The sequence below is a fragment of the Pteropus vampyrus genome, unplaced genomic scaffold (genome assembly GCF_000151845.1).
Source record: "Pteropus vampyrus isolate Shadow unplaced genomic scaffold, Pvam_2.0 Scaffold4, whole genome shotgun sequence".
Lineage (NCBI taxonomy): Eukaryota > Metazoa > Chordata > Mammalia > Chiroptera > Pteropodidae > Pteropus > Pteropus vampyrus.
This window is the reverse complement of record NW_011888785.1, coordinates 21,731,753-21,751,944: the sequence shown is the minus strand read 5'-3', so window position 1 is coordinate 21,751,944 and position 20,192 is coordinate 21,731,753. Positions and strand designations below refer to the sequence as shown.

Genomic DNA, 20,192 nt, shown 5'->3' with positions numbered 1-20,192 from the left:
GCATTACAATATGTTATGATGTCATATATTCTAATCCTTCCATACACATATATTTTGCATGCTATACATTCAACAAATATATATTAAATATTTACTTTGTGTCGAGAATTGTTCAAGACCCTGGAGACAGATAGTATGAAAAGACAGAGTAACAGCCTTTAAAACATTTACATATGGACATGTTAACAAATAAATGTATGGTCAAGTCTCATTATTGGCTGTGGTAATGTTTTATAAAGTCACTGCCAACACTGTATTATAAATACTGAACCATCGCTCCTGGGGAAACACAGGGTTAGGTTCCTACGTGTCACTAGTCACATTTTCATCAACCAGTTAATACATAACTTGGTTTTACATGTGTTTCTGTGTTTCACCTTATTCAAATATATTGTTGATTCATTAACACTGAACTCAAGACCAACAGCACTGTAGCTCATGCCTGTACAAAGCTTATCCACATGGCTACGAATGAATACAAGAGTACTGATGTTAAGGTTACAAATCAATTCTCAAATACCAAAATTCCCAAATAATCAGGATGAACTATAATTCAATAAATAGAGATATTTTGAGAAAAGAGAAGAGAGCTCCCAAGGTTGATGGCCAGATTCAGGGCAGGATTTATCAAGGCAACACTGTTGAATCTGAGGCTCTAAATATGTGTGTTTGCCAAGTAGACATAGAAAATGGCTAGTCTAGGTGGAGGGAACAGCATGTGTGGGCACGCAGAAGGTAAACTGCATGTGTTGTTTGAGCATAAAAGATGGGGTGAGGGACTAATAGGAGATGAGGTACAATGGTGAAATGGAGCCAACTCAGAAGGGTTTACTGTGAAATGAAAAGTTTGGGGTTTATGAATGGTAAAGAGTTAGACAATCCTTAGGAAAAGCAGTGGAATTATCAGATTTTCCCTTTAGAGAAATTTCACGGCCATCTCTATGAAAGATGGATTAGAGAAGTATAAGGCAAGACTCAGGGAACACAGAAAGGAAGTGGTAACAATTTGGCAATTTGACAAGTGGAGGTGCCTATATTAAGATAAAAATAATTTTATGAAATAATGAAAAGAGGGAAATTTTTCCATGTTACCATCCACCTAAATAAACAATATTAGGTCACGTGTTTAGATTCGGTTATGTTACTTTGAGATAAATGGTAAATCCAGAAAGTGATAGCTAATAGAAATTTTAGCATAGGAGTCTGGAGTTTAGGAGAAGAGTCTCAGTACAAGATGCTTATTTAGGAATCTTTCAAATAGAAATGGCAAGCAGAGCTAAAGGCATAAAATAAATTGTCTATGAAAAGTAATAGTTATAGCTAATACCTACATAGCACATATTATGATATTATTATTATCCCGACTTTACAGGTGGGCCACAGAAAGAATAAATAGCTTTCCCAATGTTAAATGTTCTCAAATAGTAGAGACTGGATTTAAACCAAAGGAATATGGCTTCAGACAATTTCAAATTTTCCCTGGGGTATGTCAAAATTTAAGAACTAGACAAGATAAGAAGAAGCTGCAGAAAGAATTTCCTTTGCTCACCATAACTTCACCTTAGTTCATATAAATCTCTGTAACTTCTGTCTAAAATCCCAGATTCTGATGTTTATATTACTTCCACATCAATATCAGAATTTGAGTGCCACCTTTTGAACCTTTTACTCTGCTTTCTTTCAGGCCTTTCACTTAGCTTCTCATCCAGGTTTTGTTCCCTGTTAATTTTCTAGCTGTATTCACTACTACTATTTGACTTACCAATTCAACCTTCATTTTTCTCTTATCCCCCTCCCCTTGCTCTTTTCTTTGGCCTTCACTTCTTCACTTCTTTTAGTTTTTGATGTATCAAAATCTCATAAAACTTGTTATATGTGGGTACATGTGTGTGTAAATAAATAAATATATATTTATATATATATATAAATATTATAATATATATATATTACACGACTAAACATGGACTTGATACTTATGACTCAGTGCATTCATATCTACCAAGGATGAGTATGTATTAAGTCAAATGAGTATGTGGTTGAATACTGTGACTGGCTAACCTGTGATGACATAACCAGGAAGGATATTATGGAGTCTTACTAGGCTAGAAAAAACTATGGAAATCACATTGGAGATGATTCCAGGAAGAAAAAGAGATTAACTGTTTCAATTTCCTAGCATACTAAGATCCTTGCAGAAAAACATTGGCTTTTCTATGTCTTTTTTGCTTTTTTTCCCCTGGCTAGATTCATTCCTTCTCACATGTCTTCAAAGCAGAAAAAGTCAGAATGATAAATAAAGATTGCCTACACACACACACACACACACACTCTCTCTCTCTCTCTCTCTCTCTCTCTCTCTCTCTCTCTCTCTCAAAAAATAATAAATCAAAGAGTTTAGATTTTGCTTTTAAAGAGATTATTGTTCTAATGAAATATGTCTGAAGCTATTGCTTTAGGGACATCTCCACTTCAATGGTGACATGGAAGCTTTCACAAAGAGATCCAAGTGGGAAGTAAAGACACAATTTAATAAACCTGTCTGTGTTGCTTCATTCTCTCTTGTAATATTGGACAATTATATAAATTATTAATTCACAATGTGTTCCTATAATAAATCCTTTTTAAATACAAAAAAAAAATGACAGGAGACAATTTTAAGTAAAGAATAAAATATTGGTGGAAAATTGCCAGATTTTCACCCATTAGTAACCTACAGTTTAAAACATTATTAATCACAACTCCCTTATCATTTTTTTTTTCTATTTGCTTCAGTGAAGTCAAAGTGTTAGGACAAGGTGTTCTCTCTAGTTCATTGTTTTTATAAATACCCATTATAGTAATTGTCTGTAACTTTCTTTTGGAATCTACTCTTCTGTGTGTAATCATTTGGGTATAATCAGTCCTGCACCTTGGTCAGCACAGAATATACAAATGCTGTTCTGGGGAATAGCACAGCCTGCTCCTTTTGATAGTGTTACCTGACACATGTCCTGATTACAAACTTGGCTCCCTGGAGAAAAAGTAATCTATGCCAAAAGAAAAAAAAAAAATGAAATAAAGTCCTCTAAGCCTCAGTAGAGGTTTTCTGTCCAATATATCTGCTAAAATGGAGCCATAATTCACTTAAGTTCTACAGACACTATCACTCTTTTCTCCTAAGAAGAGCAATAACTTTTAACCAACAGACCCTCTCAGACTTAGCAGAGAAAGTTAATTTGATATTTATTTAATACTCACTCTGTAAATCACAATTGCTTTTAGCTGAAAGGCTCATATTAAAACACAAAAGTAACAAAAAAGTATGAAAAGAAAGGCTTCAGGTTTAAAAATGTGAATGAATAACTAGAATGCTATTAATTGAATTTGCGAACATGAATATTTTATCTGGTGCCACGAGTACCACCCAGTGAATTCAATGCCATCCCCTAACTCCATGATTACATTTTCTAAATCTACGAGAATGTTTTAATTCAGAGAATCATAGAAATAGACATCATCTTAGAGGAAGGAGAACGGATTCAGTTAATAATAATTCTTATACTGCAATGTAGAAAATTAATATGACTATTCAATTACCAGCTAATTGGTAATTAGCTAATAGTCATCCTAAATATAATTTCTGGACTGTAATAGCATAGTATCTGTTCTTAAAACAGAGTTTAAGGATTGGGTTTGACAGTCAGTATTGCTTTTATAAATTTGCAGATGTAACACAACACAAACTAATTGAGAGCCAATTGATTTAGGTTCAAACCCCATCTTTGCCCTCATGTGGTCTTGGGCAAGTTATTTAAACTCTCTGTGTCTTGTTTTCCTCATATTTAAAATCTAGATGAAAATAGTACTAATTTCACAGGAGATTGTGAGAGTTAATATTTCTGAAGCACTTAGAACTTGTACAAACTGTATTAGTGTGTGTAAAATAAATAAAATATCATTGTAAAATTCATTTAATCTGGAATTCTGAAATGTATCATTAGTAAATATAAATTAAAATATTTACTTTATTAGATTGTTAAAATAATTTAATGCAGATTACATTAAGTAAATATTAACTTTACAATGATCAGTTATTAATAAATAGAAACAAAATTAAATTTCCACATAGCAATAATGAAAATACTTATTATACACATTTTCCAATTTATAAACAGTCCTAGAGATAGCATTTTTATGGTTAACAACTTGGAATTTAGAATCAGACAGGCAAGATATATCTATGTTCTGCCATTTAGCAACTTTGTAATATTTGTGATGACATTAGGGCAAACATTTATTCTCTGCCAATCTCAGCTTCTTCTTCTGAAAAATGTGAATAATAATTCCTGTTTCTGTTATTGTGAAAATTAACTGATATCATGCTTGCAAAGTAGCTGGCATATAGTATGCATTCAATAATTGGTGGGTATTAGTAACATTCATTTTCCTTGTATTCCATGGATGGCTTGCGACTCAAACTTAAGATATATACTCCTGTTAATTCACTGTTACTGATTCTTTACACTTATTGACATATGTATTTCCCCACCAGTAATAAAAGTGTTGAGCACACTTTTATTCCCCTTTGGTCCTCATCTCTCCTCCCCTCACACAATTATATTGACATTGGGAGAGATGAACTACAACTTTATCCAATTTGCCCTCTTGGAAAGAGATGCCACAGACCACTCCTCCATGATAGACACTCCTTTGGTGAAATAAACTGGAAAACAAAGGAGAATTGTCAAAGTGTGTGTGGCAAAACATTCCTTCTTAGTTTCTCCAGATATACACCATTATCAGATAAATCTCAGCCAATTTTCTATGTACTTAAAAGTAATTATTTTTATTTTTTGTTAATTAGATTATTTGTACACTTGATATGTAAAATGTTGCTATATAAATATGCTTCTGAATAGCTTTAATGAATATTAACTGTCCAATAGAGGATTGTAGCTTCTTGTTTTAGTTTTATATGGTAACAAAAAAAGCAAATATTCATTAAAGCTAGGGATGTTTGTTTTTTTAGGGCAGGACCTTGAAGAGCTGACTTCTGCCCATCAAATTATGCATATCATCCTGAGTTCAAATTAAAATCAGAACTCTCAAATGTCAATATTTCAAATATATAATGCATGTCGAGTAATGCATCTTGATAGTTCTAAGTTAGTGACAGAAATTAACTTTATTTTGCTATTTAAGAGATAAAATGTGTAAATGTAACAAAGACTTAGTTCAATTACATTTTTGAAACAATGTAAACAGGGTCAAAAAAGTACAAAAAAATAGTGTTGGCACTTTGGCTTGCTCCCCTTTAGCACTGGACCTTTAAGGTCTAGTAGAGTGCTTTTCCAAGATTGTAGTTAAGCCATGTGCTCTTTAATGTAAATTGAACAGGGAAATACTATGGCAAAAATAAAATAATTTAAACTATTATTAACTAAACAATATCTGTCAGAGAAATCTACCATCTTTATGCTATAAATTTAAATCCTTTAAGTTTTCTTCGAAGACCTCTTCAAAGTTCTTTTGTTTAAACAAACCACCCATTACAAATTATATAGACCTTTCTACCAGTTTAAACCTTGTAATTTATGGCACTGTGTCCACCTGAATCAAAAAACAAAACAAAACAAGAAACCACTCCTACAACACCAGTTTGTAATTGTTTTGTTTAAAACAGATGAATATTCAAATATAGATCTTCATCAATTTACTAATTTCATTTTAAAAGAAGCTCACAGGGTAGGAATTTTAGAAAATGCTTCCATTTGGTGGAATTTTTTTTTTTTCTTAAATAAGGAGTTATAACAGTTTTGAGGCAAATTCTTTTGCTGTTTCACAGTGCAGATTTACCTGTCCATTTTAGTTGCTAGAGATTGTATTGGACGTTGAGAATAGAGATTGTCTTCAAGAAATTTAGCTTCTTGTGGAAGAAATAAGGAAAAATCATAAATTTTTCAGCTGTTTGGTTCTTTAGAGACGTCTCATTGAGGTACAGAGAAATTAATGGTAACTTACATCAGGATACACATTAATTTAGGGTCCGAGTTGACCACCCAGTTCTGCTTATGTTCACTGCATTCTCCACCACATGGTTCGTGTCATCAATGTCAGTGACCACAAAATAACTCCAGCTTTCATTTTTCCTGAGCACCAAATACATATTCCAAACGGCCTACCAGATACTCCACAAATCATTTCAAACTCACAGAATTCAATGCAGAAACTATGATCTACCCATCCTAAATATTTTCCTCACTTACTTCTTAGTATTGCTTTTTTAACTGTTATCCATCCAGTTGCAAAACATGAAAATCAAGGGATTATTTTTCACTTTATGTTTATTTCTCATATGTAAATTTGATGAAAATCTTTTTATCATTTCTGTTTAAAAATACCAAAATATCTCCCCTGTCTATAAAATTAAATCTCTGTCAAATCTGAATCATAAAGCAGTGGTCTCCAACTTTTTTATTACTAGAGAATGATGCTCCTATGAGAATCTTATGCCTGATGATCTGAGGTGGAGCCGAGGCGGTGATGCTAGCGTTGGGGAGCGGCGGCAAATACAGATGAAGCTTCACTCCTTGCCCGCTGCTCACTTCCTGCTGTACGGCCCAGGACCTAACAGGCCACAAACCTGTACTGGTCTGCGGCCAGGGGTTTTGGGACCCCTGTCATAAAGCTCCCAATATTCAGACCCTTGCCTTTTTGTCCAGCTTTCTGTGGTTTCCTCACATGGATAAGGTATGGTAATTCTCACCCTTAACTTTGTCTGTGGCCATTGAAATTTAAGACTACCTACGAATATGTATAACAACTAAAAACAGCAATACAAATTACCATAGGAGATTCTAAGTTTTTATTTGCGTTTCAATAGTAAAAATCACCTGTAGAAAAAGGCTATGATTTTATCACAATTCAATAATTGGAGATAATAACCCAATAATAATTTGTTTCAACGTATTAAAAGCTTAGTGAGTTATGGGCCATTAAACAACCCTTTTCCTTATTCTAAATGATAACTTCCCATCTGGTAAATTGGTTTCGTTTTCTTCTTATCCAAGTTTATGTACTTTAAATTAATTTTCTCCAAATATGCCCCATTATATTCCTACAATACATATTTAAATATATTCATCTCTCACTAACAGGACCCAATAAAATTGAGAATTTGCAAAGGGCAAAATGTTGGACTAAATTTTGTTCTACCTCTGTACATGAACAAAATATCCATAGTTAATTAAAAAATGTAAATTAAATTAATATAGACTCTTTCCTTTAGAAAATAATGATTTGTGGGATCATTTAAAGATATTTTGCTAGCTATAAGTATTTCTATTCCCTCTTCAGATTACCTAAAGAGCATGAGCTGGCTTATAAATTTGATTTTTAAGCCAGAAAAAAGAAACTCTATATTTTAAATATCAACCTTGAACAGTGTTCAATCCAAGAAAGGTCAATTCAGCTGTTTAAAGTCTTTTGGCTATTAAGCACATAGTTCGATATCCTAGATGTCTTAGGTATTGCTTTGAAAACTAGAAATTATCCCAGGGTCCCTAAGGCCAAACAAGGTTCTAGTTGTCATGTTTTAGAAATAATCAGAGTGTCTAAGAAAGTCTATAATGTAAGAGTAATTGGAACTGGAAGTCTGCATCTATTATAATGACTGAATATCTAATATTTTTGTATATTATTATTTTCTCTTTCTCTCTCTTTTTCTTTTCCTGTCTCTTTAGAATTTACTATTGAGTAATTTATTTTTATTGAAATTTAGATCCTTAATCTAATTTTACTATGAAATAATTTAAGTACACATAATTAATGCGGAGAGTAATATGTTTAAGTTGTATCTAATGCCCAACTTTGTCAAATATTAACATCTACATATACTAGTTCCTACAAATATATATAAGTATAATACTGAATAGAAATTTTTAAATGAAACTATTGAAACAGTTGTAGTTCTCTGTCTTCATTCTTTTACTTCTAAGAGAAAAATCTATTTTGAATTTAGTGCTTAACTTTTCCAGAAATGTTTTTTATATATTTACTATTTACATATGAATATATGTATCCATAAGCAGTATAACTTGCTTCTTTAAATTTGATATACCCAATGTAATTCTATTTGCACTATTACATTCCTCGATTCTCTTCCTTCGACAGAGGGTTTCTGAAATTTTCTACATGGATGCATGCATGCAGCTCTTTTTCTTTCACTTCGACTTCCGTATCCAATTAGTGACTATACTTCAATTTATCCATTTCTCTTCTTGTAGGGCATGTAGATTGTCCTCTTTTTTCTATTACAATTAATTCTATAATAAATACTTTTGAAAATATTATTACGCATGTGCAGAAGGTTCTCAAGGGTATGTAATTAACTGTGATGAGCTGGTTCTTGGAGTATGTGCATTTTAAACTTCATTGGATATTGCCAAATCACTCTCCAAGATGTATGTTTGTACCAAAATATACACAAAGGAAAGTATATGAGCACTGAAACAGAAAATAAAGGTCTTGTTCTGTTTAACAGATACTGAGTTATTTTTCAGAGACAACAGACCAAAATTGCAAGTCATGCAGCCAGAGCATGTACATAAGAGAGAACTTTGACCTCCAGCTGTACCTGGGACCAAAGTCTTACCCTGTCCCCCACAGAACCGAAGAACTGGGACATAACTGGAACTTTAACACTGGAACTTTAACACTGGAACTCTTTCAGAAGCAGAGGGTCCATTGTCCAGGAAGATCCAGTGTTGACTCCCCTTTACCATAAATGGTCAGTCTCCAAGATCCTTCAATCAAACCTTGCCCAGCAAACACTTGTGCATACCTGTTCCCCACTATCCCCTTCAAAAACCCACCCTGAATCTTGGATCAGGTAGTTCAGGCTTTTGAACATTAGCTTCCTGTACCCCTGGGTGGCACCATTTATAATAAAATAACCAATCTTTCTCCACTGCAACTCTCGATGTTTAGTGTTTGGCTCTGCTAGTGCTGGATGGTTAGATTCTTTCTCTCCCATAATAGTTTCTGAAACTTTATCTTCCCGAGCAAGTGTTTCCTGGACTAGTAAAATCATATTAATGCAAATAACAAGTTGTGTGGTCATAGATGCTTTTGATTCTCAACTTAAATGTTGAATTCTTGTTTCTTTTGTCCTGAAAATCACACATGTGTCTTTCTATTTTCAAAGAAATACAACTGGAATTTTCTCAATTATTGATCTTGGGTTGTGTTTTATTTAAAGTAATAGCTTGAACATGATCTAGGACCAAAGAATGCCCTGTATAATTTTTTTTCTTTTAAAGAGTATGCATTACTGTAAACTCTCATATTTGAAGCCTGTCAGAGCACTTAGAAACAACATTTCTCTATGTAACATTCCTACAAGATATTTCATTGACAGGGTTGGGGGGATATTATGATAATATTATCTGATGGCTAATATTAAATATCCTTCATGTGCTAACCAAACTGGCAAGAAATACAATTTTCTCTAAAAGAAATTCAAGAAATATCTTTATAAAAAATCCACCTCAGCTTACTCCTTTAATAAATTATACTGATACACCTAAACATATAGATGAGTATTTTAAAATTTCACTTATAAGACAATAATTGGAAATCTTAAAAGTAGTTCTATGTGGTAATAATGTTCATCTTAGTCTGTTAAAGCATAAATTTAAATCATAGTAAAGCTTAACTATGTAATTGTATTAATTAGGGAGAGACTTTTTTTTTGTAAGGAAAATTATTGCATAATTACAGTGCAGAATATATCTACTGAAAATTGTCAGGGAATATTTTCTTTGGTATTTGATTTAGTGCAATTTTATGTACAAAATTTGGTTACCAAGTTTAGGGTTTGAAAACAAAACTTGTACACAAACCACCATTCTGTTTATAACCATAGAACACTAATGTTTGCATTTTATTATAATAAAACCAAAATATACATTAACAATTTTCAATTATTTTAGATTACAAGACTACATTTCTTTTAATATAGGAAAACTATAAATTCAAAATTGATTGCTAACCACTTATAATATCAGAATTAAATTACATAATTAACTGACATATTTGTCCTTTCCCCCCAAATTTTCTATCTCAAACTAAACATAAATATGTTATACTACAAAATATTTAAATGAGAGGTATATGTCATGTACATGTTCCTGTCTTTGCAGTGTCAATGTGTAGCATCTTGGAATTTTAGATCTTATCTTTAATCTCACATGTAGGCTAAATTATTTAAATATTGTGGTCATTTTCTGTGAGAAAAAAAATCTTTCTACAAAAACATTTTACATATCTTTTTTTCCTAAACCATTCTGAATAAGACTAATTCCAAAACATTGTCTAAGACTAATGTAACATTCTAAAGGGAAGCTATTTCAGTTTTGATTTCTATTTGTATTAATGATATACATGAAATGTATATTTAAGTTTAAAATATCAGTGTTTAATGCTTTTGTTCAATTTAATATTTTGCGAACATCTAGATATTAAATTGTCCTTGAAAATTTGATTTTGATAATGTTGAAAAAGGCACTGACCACTGCAAACTTACTGTGTAGTTTAGTCTATATGATTCAGCAGGAACAGAATAATAGCATATAAAGAACAAATATAGCTGAAAAGCAAAAATGAAAAGTAAGACCGTTTTGCAGGCAGCATATTGTAAATGAGCATTATTTTCTTAATAGATTGATGAAATTTTGTGTGAATTATAATTCTACTACTGTAGTAGCTTTTGTAAATTTCTAAATTTCCTATTAATATTATTCCTTCTCTTAAGTAATTTGGTTGTTTTCCAAAAACGTTTTATTCAATAATGTGAATATAGTGTTTTGAGCTCTTTTTCTTTTTTCAGGGGGGAGGGGTGGGTATAAAAGAGTTCTACAAAAATTAATTATCAATTTCTAAACAAACTTAAAATTCCCAATAAATTGAATGTAAATTAATCCAGACAGGCAGAATTCCATTTAGCAGCATAAAATAGCTGGAATGAAATGCAAGTGAAAATATACAAGTCAAAGACATATGTATGCAAAACTGGGAGAAAAATATGAATCTCAGAATAAACATAGACATTTTAAGATCTCCCCATAGAAAGCTAATTTCTAAGCAAATGTATTTGAAGCTATTAACAATAATCTTATTTTTCTTTATTTCAAAGATATTTTGGTAAAACCTTCAGTGGTGAGGAAGTGTATATTGTGTCTCATTTCTAGATTTAATGAATTCACACAGTTCCTCAAAGGCAATTAAAAGGTTAAAAAATTAAACATAGCTTAGATGTCCTCTATCTTTATAAATACACATAAATCTTTGCCTATACTTTGTTTTCTATATGACATTTTATTTTACTAACAATATTTCAAATATATATTTAAATCATTATCATAAATTATTTAGATCCAAAACAAGCTAGAATATTAGTTGTGAAGTAAAATAGGTTTCCCAATTTTTTTTTTTTCCTGAAAGAAGTAATTAAAAAATGGCTTGGACATTCATATTTGAATGAAAACCAAATTTATTTTCATAAGTCAATCCTAACATTTTAGCTTCATGTAGTATTCTCAAAGTCATCCATAATTTGATCATTACGGTCTATATACAAATTTTTGGAAATCTTTAAAAAGTAAAATATGCTCCCACTTATTTGCTTTAAGCTTGCTATGAGTTCCTGGAACATTTTAGCCCAGCAAGTCAATAGTTACAAACACTCTTGATATGATATTCAATTAACAGTCTAATCCTATTACACCTATTATTATGCATTATTTTTTAAAAGAGTGATTTGTGCTGGTTTGCCTTTTTAAAAATCTAAGTTTTCAAATCTTAAGTTTTTCTTACAGTGAAACATCTACAAATATTTAGAAGTTTCCTATCAAAAGGGGTACTTAACCTCATATATCAGTGTGACTACTTTGAGATAGGCAAGCGTTGCAAGTAAAATGAATGTAAGATAGAATGTTTTGAACGTAAAACTAGTCACAGACATGATATTGAACTCTGAAACAAGTTGCCTTCTGATCACATAGATTCTCACAGGCTTTTCTTTCAAGACACGTAGAGTGCATGAGAAATGAGCAATGTCTGCTATTTAATTTTCTGAAAAGTTGCCTTCCCTGTGAGGAAGTGACTAATTTTTCATTTCACACTAAAAAGGGTGTGACAAGGCAAAACAGAAGAAGGCTAAGAGTTTTGTGTTTAAGAAGGAAAGGTGAGTCCTGCTTAAACAGGCAGAAACATACCACGTATATTAAGAGGTAAAGTTAAATTGTAAATATCTGAAAGTGTTAACAAAATATGAAAAATGTTTATGTTGTGAGTTTGTTTTCTTTACATGCGGTAGGCTTATTTATTATTAAATTACTAAAACAACACTACTTGAATTATAGCATATAATCTCAGAAATGCAAAAAGATTGTGTGGAAAAAAAGTCAAAGAGTTAATTTAACCCTTTCCGTTATCAAAATTTTTGCATTTGTTCTATTACAAATATATCTCCCCACTCTCCACCACTGTTGTCTACATAATTCTATTTCTATATATGTATATATTGCTTTTTCTATTCACTCAAATAAAATCCAATATTCAGGAGAGAATAAAGCCAGTAAATGGAAATAATTTATAGAGTATGATGAATTTTTAGAAAAAAGAGGGAAAGTACATACTGAAATCCCATTGGTTGTAAATAAATTTGTCCTCATGTCCCAGGATCCTTTAGAAAATTTACTTTTCCTCAGACTTTTGTTAGCATTTGTTATAATCTGAAACTTTTTTAGCAGATGGATTATAAATTGGCAGCTACTTATACTCTGGTGAATAATGTGCATTACATTTCACCCACTTTATTTGTGACTGTTCTTTCTTTTTATGGGGATATGAGTTTTCCCAAAAGCCAGAATTTATGGTTGTCTTTCCTTCTGTCTCTTAACAGATCCCATCTGCATGCCTTCCTAATAAGATGCAATATATATCATGACGTTTCCCTTATTTTATTAAAATGTTTTCCCATATCTTACTAAAATATTTATTAAGCATTCTGTCCATGTAAAGTTCAGCATACAATCTGAAAAAGTATCACTGAGCACTAACTTCTCTCTGTGAACTTTTACTCCTGACAATCCTAAGGAATTCTAGGAAGAGCATTTATACCCTTAAGTAAATCAAGGTTGTAGTACACTAAATAACCCCCGTGGTCTGAATGAAATAATGCACCTCTCCAAATTCCTAAACCATGCACCAAGAGTGAACGGCTCACTGGGAAAGCTGCTGTTGATAATGTGAGCTGTCTGAATTTGTGTCTTCCCTCCACAAGGTAGTCGGTTCTAGAGTGGAATGACATCTGTTCATAAGAACTTATAACACAACAGCATGATAAATTCTATGCTTAATGGCCATGCAAGGGCAACAAAGCACCTTAGTACAATATCAAATGTGATGCTTGCTTAGCTCACTTATTTACATGACATCATAAATTCAAAAACTCAGAACATAAAACATTTACAAATGTATAAGTCCCTATTTTGGGGATAATTTTGATACACTGCAGGTAAAGTTTAGTTCTTAGAAAACTGGTTCAGATGAATTATTTGCCCTTACTATGCCATATTTGCCATACATAGTCTTATTTGGGTTATTTTTCTTGCGCCTTAGCAAAACTCCATGGAAAACTCTTATGAGTTAGTATAAGGGATGTACAAAACAGAAGACAGTATTTCTGCAGGTAAAAAAATCTTTTCTTCAAATTAAATAAAAAACTACGTGGCCACAGCTCTAGGAAGCTCATCTCTGTGATGTCTTCGATTTCGTTTCTTCTTCATTTCCTGCATATGCTTCCACTTTGGGCTGCCCTTGTTTCGCTGTCTCCGCTTCTCCCTGTGCCACATCTGTTCGCAGTACTGGTCAAGGCTGAAGTTTGGGCTGCTAAGGATTTGGATGTAGTCTTTGTATCTCAACCGTGACTCAGCCAACAGATCTTTGACCTGCCCCTCCTCATGCTCTGCCCTCTGGGTATTTTCCATCTGTTCATTCTCAATGACATTCAAAGTCAGCTTTACTATGGTGTGGATAAAAGTGTGCTCCTGTGCTTTGCAGTAATACGTCCCAGAGTCCTTCTTCTGCAAACTTCGAATCAGTAGCCCATATTCTGTTTTGATGATCCTTTCATCAGGTTTCAACTGCAGAATTGGAAAAATGTAGGTAATAAATGAAAAACAGAGAGGACTATGAGCAAATGAAAACAGGCTACATAGTTTTACTTAGATAAACCTAAAAGATATATTCCCTGTCTCTCTGTCATCAAGCATAATATTGTCAGCCATAGCTGAAGACAGTGAAAAAATTCAGCTGAAGTAATAGCTCCCCAAAATGCACGTTTGCTTCTTATTACATCTAACCGAACTTTTGGAATACAGTTAGTTTTTCTCCCAGTCTACAAATAGGAAGGAAAAGCTATAAAAACTAATGAAGTAAAATTGGAAACTATCAACTGACAACCTTTACAAAGATTTCAGATACTAATTGCCGTTCTACCTGTAATGTAGAATAGAATAATGATTCCAAAGGAATGTACTCCATTTTGAATGATATCACCAAATATCATTCAAATGCTCTGAATAGCATTCAGAAACTCTTAGTGGCGACTTGTTAAAAGTCAAGTGGAAAGGCATGCATATAGCCTTTTGGATGTTAAAGCTGTAAGTGAGCAGGACCATAGTCAGAAGGTTAGCAACATTTAAAGCTGAATTTCCCTTTTTACTCTGGATTGAATTCTGACGCTGTGTGTGTATATGATACTTTAGACTATGCCATTTGTGGAAATAGTTGTCATACCTCAATATACTATAACATGGTAATGTGATTTCAAGTGTGAGAACGCTCAATGAACAAAAAGAACCTCTCCTGAAATGTGATGCTCTTTACTCTTTGAATCAATACTACTGAAAGGCAATTCAAATATTTGAGCTTTCTTGGCCCACAATCTGGTGTGAATAGTGAACCTATCTTCAATAAAACTAAAGGCATGTTTACTGACACAAGAGTCCTGTTTAATGTGAAGTATTGTTAAGTGGCTTGGTATTAAGTAGAATCACAACAACAACAAAGAAGTCTGGAAGATTTCCCAGTTTACACATCTGCCCCTGTATTGTAGACTTTTAGTTGATGAAAATCAAGGAGGCATAAAGACGGCTAAATTAAATTTATTCACAGTGGGTGAACTAAATTCTGCATCTTTATGTGAAAAATATGTAGGAAAAATCCTTCCATTCTAGAAATATGAGAAAGGGAAAAGAAACATCTCTGGCTACAAGCCCAGTTAACTAACAAGTATATGACCAACCACCCTCTGTGCCAGAGAAGTGCAGCTGGCGGGGTACCATGAGAGGCCAAAAGCAGGTCACAGCTCGGATCCCTGGTTAATGAGGCTGAATGGTCTCCAGGCCTGCCTTCGCCCTACACGGAATCCACACCATTAGGGTTTTGTTTGTTTGTTTCTTTTATTTCGACCATTTGGTGAGTAGGGTATATAGTATTTTTTTCTGTGGGATTTATTCTAAAGGGCTAGACATTTTAAAACACAAACTAACCTTGAATTCACTTACATTCTCAGTAACCATAGGAGTCTTGTGCCTAAAATAAATGTGAATTTGAATTGGTACGGTTCTAAAGGCCAATCAGAAACAGAAACATCAATCACACTATATATGTGTGTGTATATATATACACACAGGTATATATGTATGTATATTTTTCCTTTAAATTATTTTACTGTAGAAATTATTTTTTTAGAATATAAATACATCTTAGAACACAAAACATTTACTCCATAGCCTAGATTCTGGTCCCCATCTACTAGGTTTCTGATGATGACTCATTTAACTTTCTAGCTTGGTCTCTCATTTATCAAGTTAGTGACATAGTGCATGGTGTTTTTTTGGGGGGGAGGGGTTAAAAGTAAAGCTCTTTGAAGGTTAAAGTGTGAAGTATTATTAGCAACATTACAGACTACTGCCATGTAGCTGGAGAGGTGATGTTCTGAAGCCTTTATTTCTGTAATTCGCATAATAGAAAATCATCTACGGTTATTAGCATGACAATCAAAGCAGGTAACCTCATTTCCAGTTTATCTTTAGATTTCCTTTTCATAACTGGTATTCTTGCTAATGTTTAAACAGTTTCATGTGGCTTTAAAGATTGTCACAGCTCTGACTCACTACTTTTCATTATTCTCTTTAATCTTCTTACAAGAAGAAATTATGATTTTGATTTCACACGTATTATGCAACACTTTATCATTATATTTGCTATTCTCTTTTTGTATCCTGTTACTCTAAAGTCTGGTTCTCATCCCTCCTATACAGTCTACTTTTGTCCCCACAGGACTCAAGAGTTTCATAGAAACTTGGCACTTAATTATTCCTTTCTTACATAGAATGCTTAATTTTTCTTTGGGTTTGACCTATAGATATAAACCTTGTTTTAATAAATTTTAGGCTTTCTGGATTTAGCTAATGTCTATTAGATCATTTAAGTGATTTTTTTTTCCTAAAATTTAAAAAATATGCCCTTAAAGAAATAGCATCTCTAACAAAATACACTTTGAATTGACATATTTTCATAGGAGTTTTGCAATCTAGAGATAGAAATCTGTGACCTAGAAATTAATTGGTTGATTAACATTTGCCTACTTTACATTCTCATTCTTTGTAATGCTTTCATTCCATGCTGGAATAAGATGCATTATCGGACTGTATCTCCACAGTGAAATGGCGGCACAATCAATTTAGAAGACTCAGCTCCTCTACAAAGAGATAATGTAATCTCTGGCTACTAATTTAAACCCATGGAATTTTCTCCACTCCAGAAATGATAAGTAAAAACTGCTCAGCCTTACAAATCAAAACCATGCTTGAACTGGGGTCGACTATCCATTTGCCTAATGTGAACAAGAGTAATATATTTGGCATTATTAAATGTAGATCTTCAGTGAAGGGTAATTTATTTAAAATAAGGAGAGTAACGTGGAAAGGGACAAAGGACATTTAGGTACTAAGCAGCAGGTGAAGGTCAGGGATTTCGTTTTCTGATAATAGCATCCTAATGGCAATTCCTTTGCAGATAATTCACCTGTCAGTTCTTTCATAGCTAAAGCACTGCACATGTCTTAGAAGTGACTAGGGCTTCAACAAACATAGAAAGAAGACTTATTTTAAAATAATGCTGAGGTAACTGGCTCATTATTTAAAATTTTTAAAAATTATATATATCTAACAGATTAATATCTTTGAGTAAATGTTAATATAAAATGTAAACTATAACTGCAGAAATAAAATGAAATAACTGGAAAAATATATTTTGTTTCACTGGAGAATGAATTTCTAAGTATAATAAGAAACAGATAAAAATCCATAGATTTGGCTATATAAATTATAAAACTTTTGTATGTTAGGAACAGACAAAATTTTTAGAGACATAGAACATAATAAAAGTTATTTACAATATATAGATAACATTAAAATATTAATATCTATAATATGTAAATGCTTGTTAAAATAATTTTTAAAGAAATACATTGATGTAAACTGAGCAAATGACAGGTAAGGCAATTCACCAAATACAATTGAAACCAGTAAGAAACATGAGAAGTTAAGTTCACATCCAGTAATATTTAAAGAAATAGACACTAAAATAACATAATATTTTTTTCATGTCAAACATAATGACTTTCTTAAATAAAAATTTTGCCCCAGGAGTTCAGAAAAAGCACTAATGTGGTGATTTTGATGGGAAATTATCATTAATACTGTTGTTTATCCCCAGCCATAAAGATAATTGAAGTCTTTAACTTACTTATTTTTCTATTAAGTATTTATTCTAAGAAAATGGTTAGAAAAGTAGAGAAAGACTTAGATATAGCAAAATTGATTACTTTTTTAGAAGAAAACATGAGCTATTTAAATAAAACATGGAACATTAATGGATGACTGTGGCATCAGAACAGCAGGGGTGGGGGACAAAAAAACATGGTATTAAAATTGAATGACAATGGGAAATGCTCATAATGTAATGGTTTTTGGAAAAAAGCTGGAATAGACGAATCAAAATAGTATTTGTGCTTATCTATGCTTAGAGGCCTCACAGTTCTGAACGTGTTACAATATTTTCGAAACCATATAAATTGCTTTTATAATAAAAAGAACAAAAAATAAAACAAATACCTACAAAGAGAAAATGAAAATATTTGAAAATGCTTTTAAAATATTTTAAAAATCCACAGGAAAAAATACTACCGCAAATGGCATGAGGTATTGCCTCTTTTATTCATTCAGAGACCGAAAGTTCAACAGAAGCTTGGGGACTTCCAATTAACTCACTAGTTATAGCATAAACATCATCAATTTCAAGCATAGCTTTATAAGAAAGTCAGCAGATAACTGACTCATGACCTCCCCAACAGCACCCAACTGTGAAACAGCTCAGTGAGGAAATATTCTCCCTCTGGCAGAGAATAACCTGGTGACAGCCTCTGTGCCACAGGAGATCCTGGACCCTCCCTCAGGCTGTTTTTGAGTGGAGGAAAGACTCTAAGCTGTGACCTCCTTGGTAAGGAGCAGTGGGTATCCTGCTGGGAAAAATGCTTCAAATCTAGTCTGGATTTTGTCCCCTTCCTCAGCTCAGGAAGCAGTATTGCATATCCTGGACAATGTGTAACTACCTATTTACAAAGATAAATGAAAATACTGGTTGAAATATTAGAGCTAAGATACTTTTAAGTAAAATTCAATAAATACACTATTTCTACTGCATCAAAATTCATGGAGCATGGTACTACCATGCCCATATGATACACTGTTAAGAGATAAACTAACGTAATGCGAAACATTTTTAGGAATATAAAATATGTGAATGCATACATTCGTAGGTAAAAGTATGTATCTACAATTAAGAGATTACCCCAAGTAGAGTACCATATTTTTTTAAAAGTCAGATTAAATTTGCCATGGGGAAAATAATTATATTTAATTAAAAAGAAATTATCAAACTTCATTAAATATAAATTTAACATTTTAAAATTTAAAATCTAAAAAACTAAAATATTGCAATGTATCTAAAAGAAAATTTGCATGTTAAAAAAACTCAGATAATATTCTTTGAATATTTCTTGGATAAAAAGTAAATGCTTTATGTATAGACATTAAATAAACTTCCATGTCAGATATTTCAATATATATTTGTAAAATAGGACCCTTTTAAAATAAACATTTAATATAAATATGGATATACCATAATCTTAGAATTTATTCATGTCAGTAATAATGAAGAGTCGAGTTTTATTAGAGAAATTTGACATAATAGAGAATGAAGTTATTCTCTTGGTAATTAGTATGTTAAGTATCACCATTTTGATAAAAAAAAATTATTCTTGAAGATCTTCAATGAAGAAAATGATATAGCTTTTTAATGTAATGGCTGAACATATCCTTAAATCAATTTATTATAATAAAATTTGATTCTTCTACACCAAGGTTTCTTAACCTCAGTACCACCAAAACTGGGCCAGATAATTCTTGATTGTGAGAAATTGTGCATTATAGGATGCTTATCATCATTCCCGACCTCTACTTACTAGATGCCAGTAGCACCCTCCACCCACCCACCCAGTTATGACAATCAAGAATGTTGCCAAAAGCAAACATTCTGAGAGCAAAATCACCTGTGGTTGAGAATCACTGTTCTACACCAATGTTTGATTGATTACATATACTATTTTAAATGTTTATAGATTTATAAAGGAGGTTTGTATTTGAGAGAATATTTGGTCCACCTCTTCATATGACAGAGAGTATTACAGAAGTTACAGCCTGCTTATAAACCCTCAGCAGTCAAGCTGCACACACAATCAGTGCTATTTCCCATTTTACACATCCTCCTTGATAGGTTTCTGCAATTTTATATGTGTATTTTACACTTGTGAGTAATCTTTTGCTTTGAAAATCATATTCTTATTTTATTTTCATAATAAATTTGAATTTATTTTTTCACAATATAAAATTCTGGCCCACAGGAGATAGTGATATTACCAGAGAGCAGAAGACCATGTTTCAACTCAAGACATCTAATTCAGAATCCCGTGTTCTTTCCATTACTCTTCACAGTGTCCTTAGTTTAATATTGGGAATTTT

At 32.3% G+C, this 20,192-nt stretch overlaps 1 protein-coding gene across 1 annotated transcript in view; it reads right to left on the bottom strand.

Moving 5' to 3' along the window:
- Positions 1–13,515: 13,515 nt before the first annotated feature.
- The window catches only part of SEMA3D (semaphorin 3D), a 115,013-nt gene continuing 108,336 nt past the window's right edge, over positions 13,516–20,192 (bottom strand). The window contains exon 17 of the mRNA XM_011364373.2: positions 13,516–14,186. Coding sequence (XP_011362675.1) covers positions 13,767–14,186 — 420 coding nt within the window. The 3' untranslated portion in view covers positions 13,516–13,766. The remainder of the gene's footprint in view (positions 14,187–20,192) is intronic.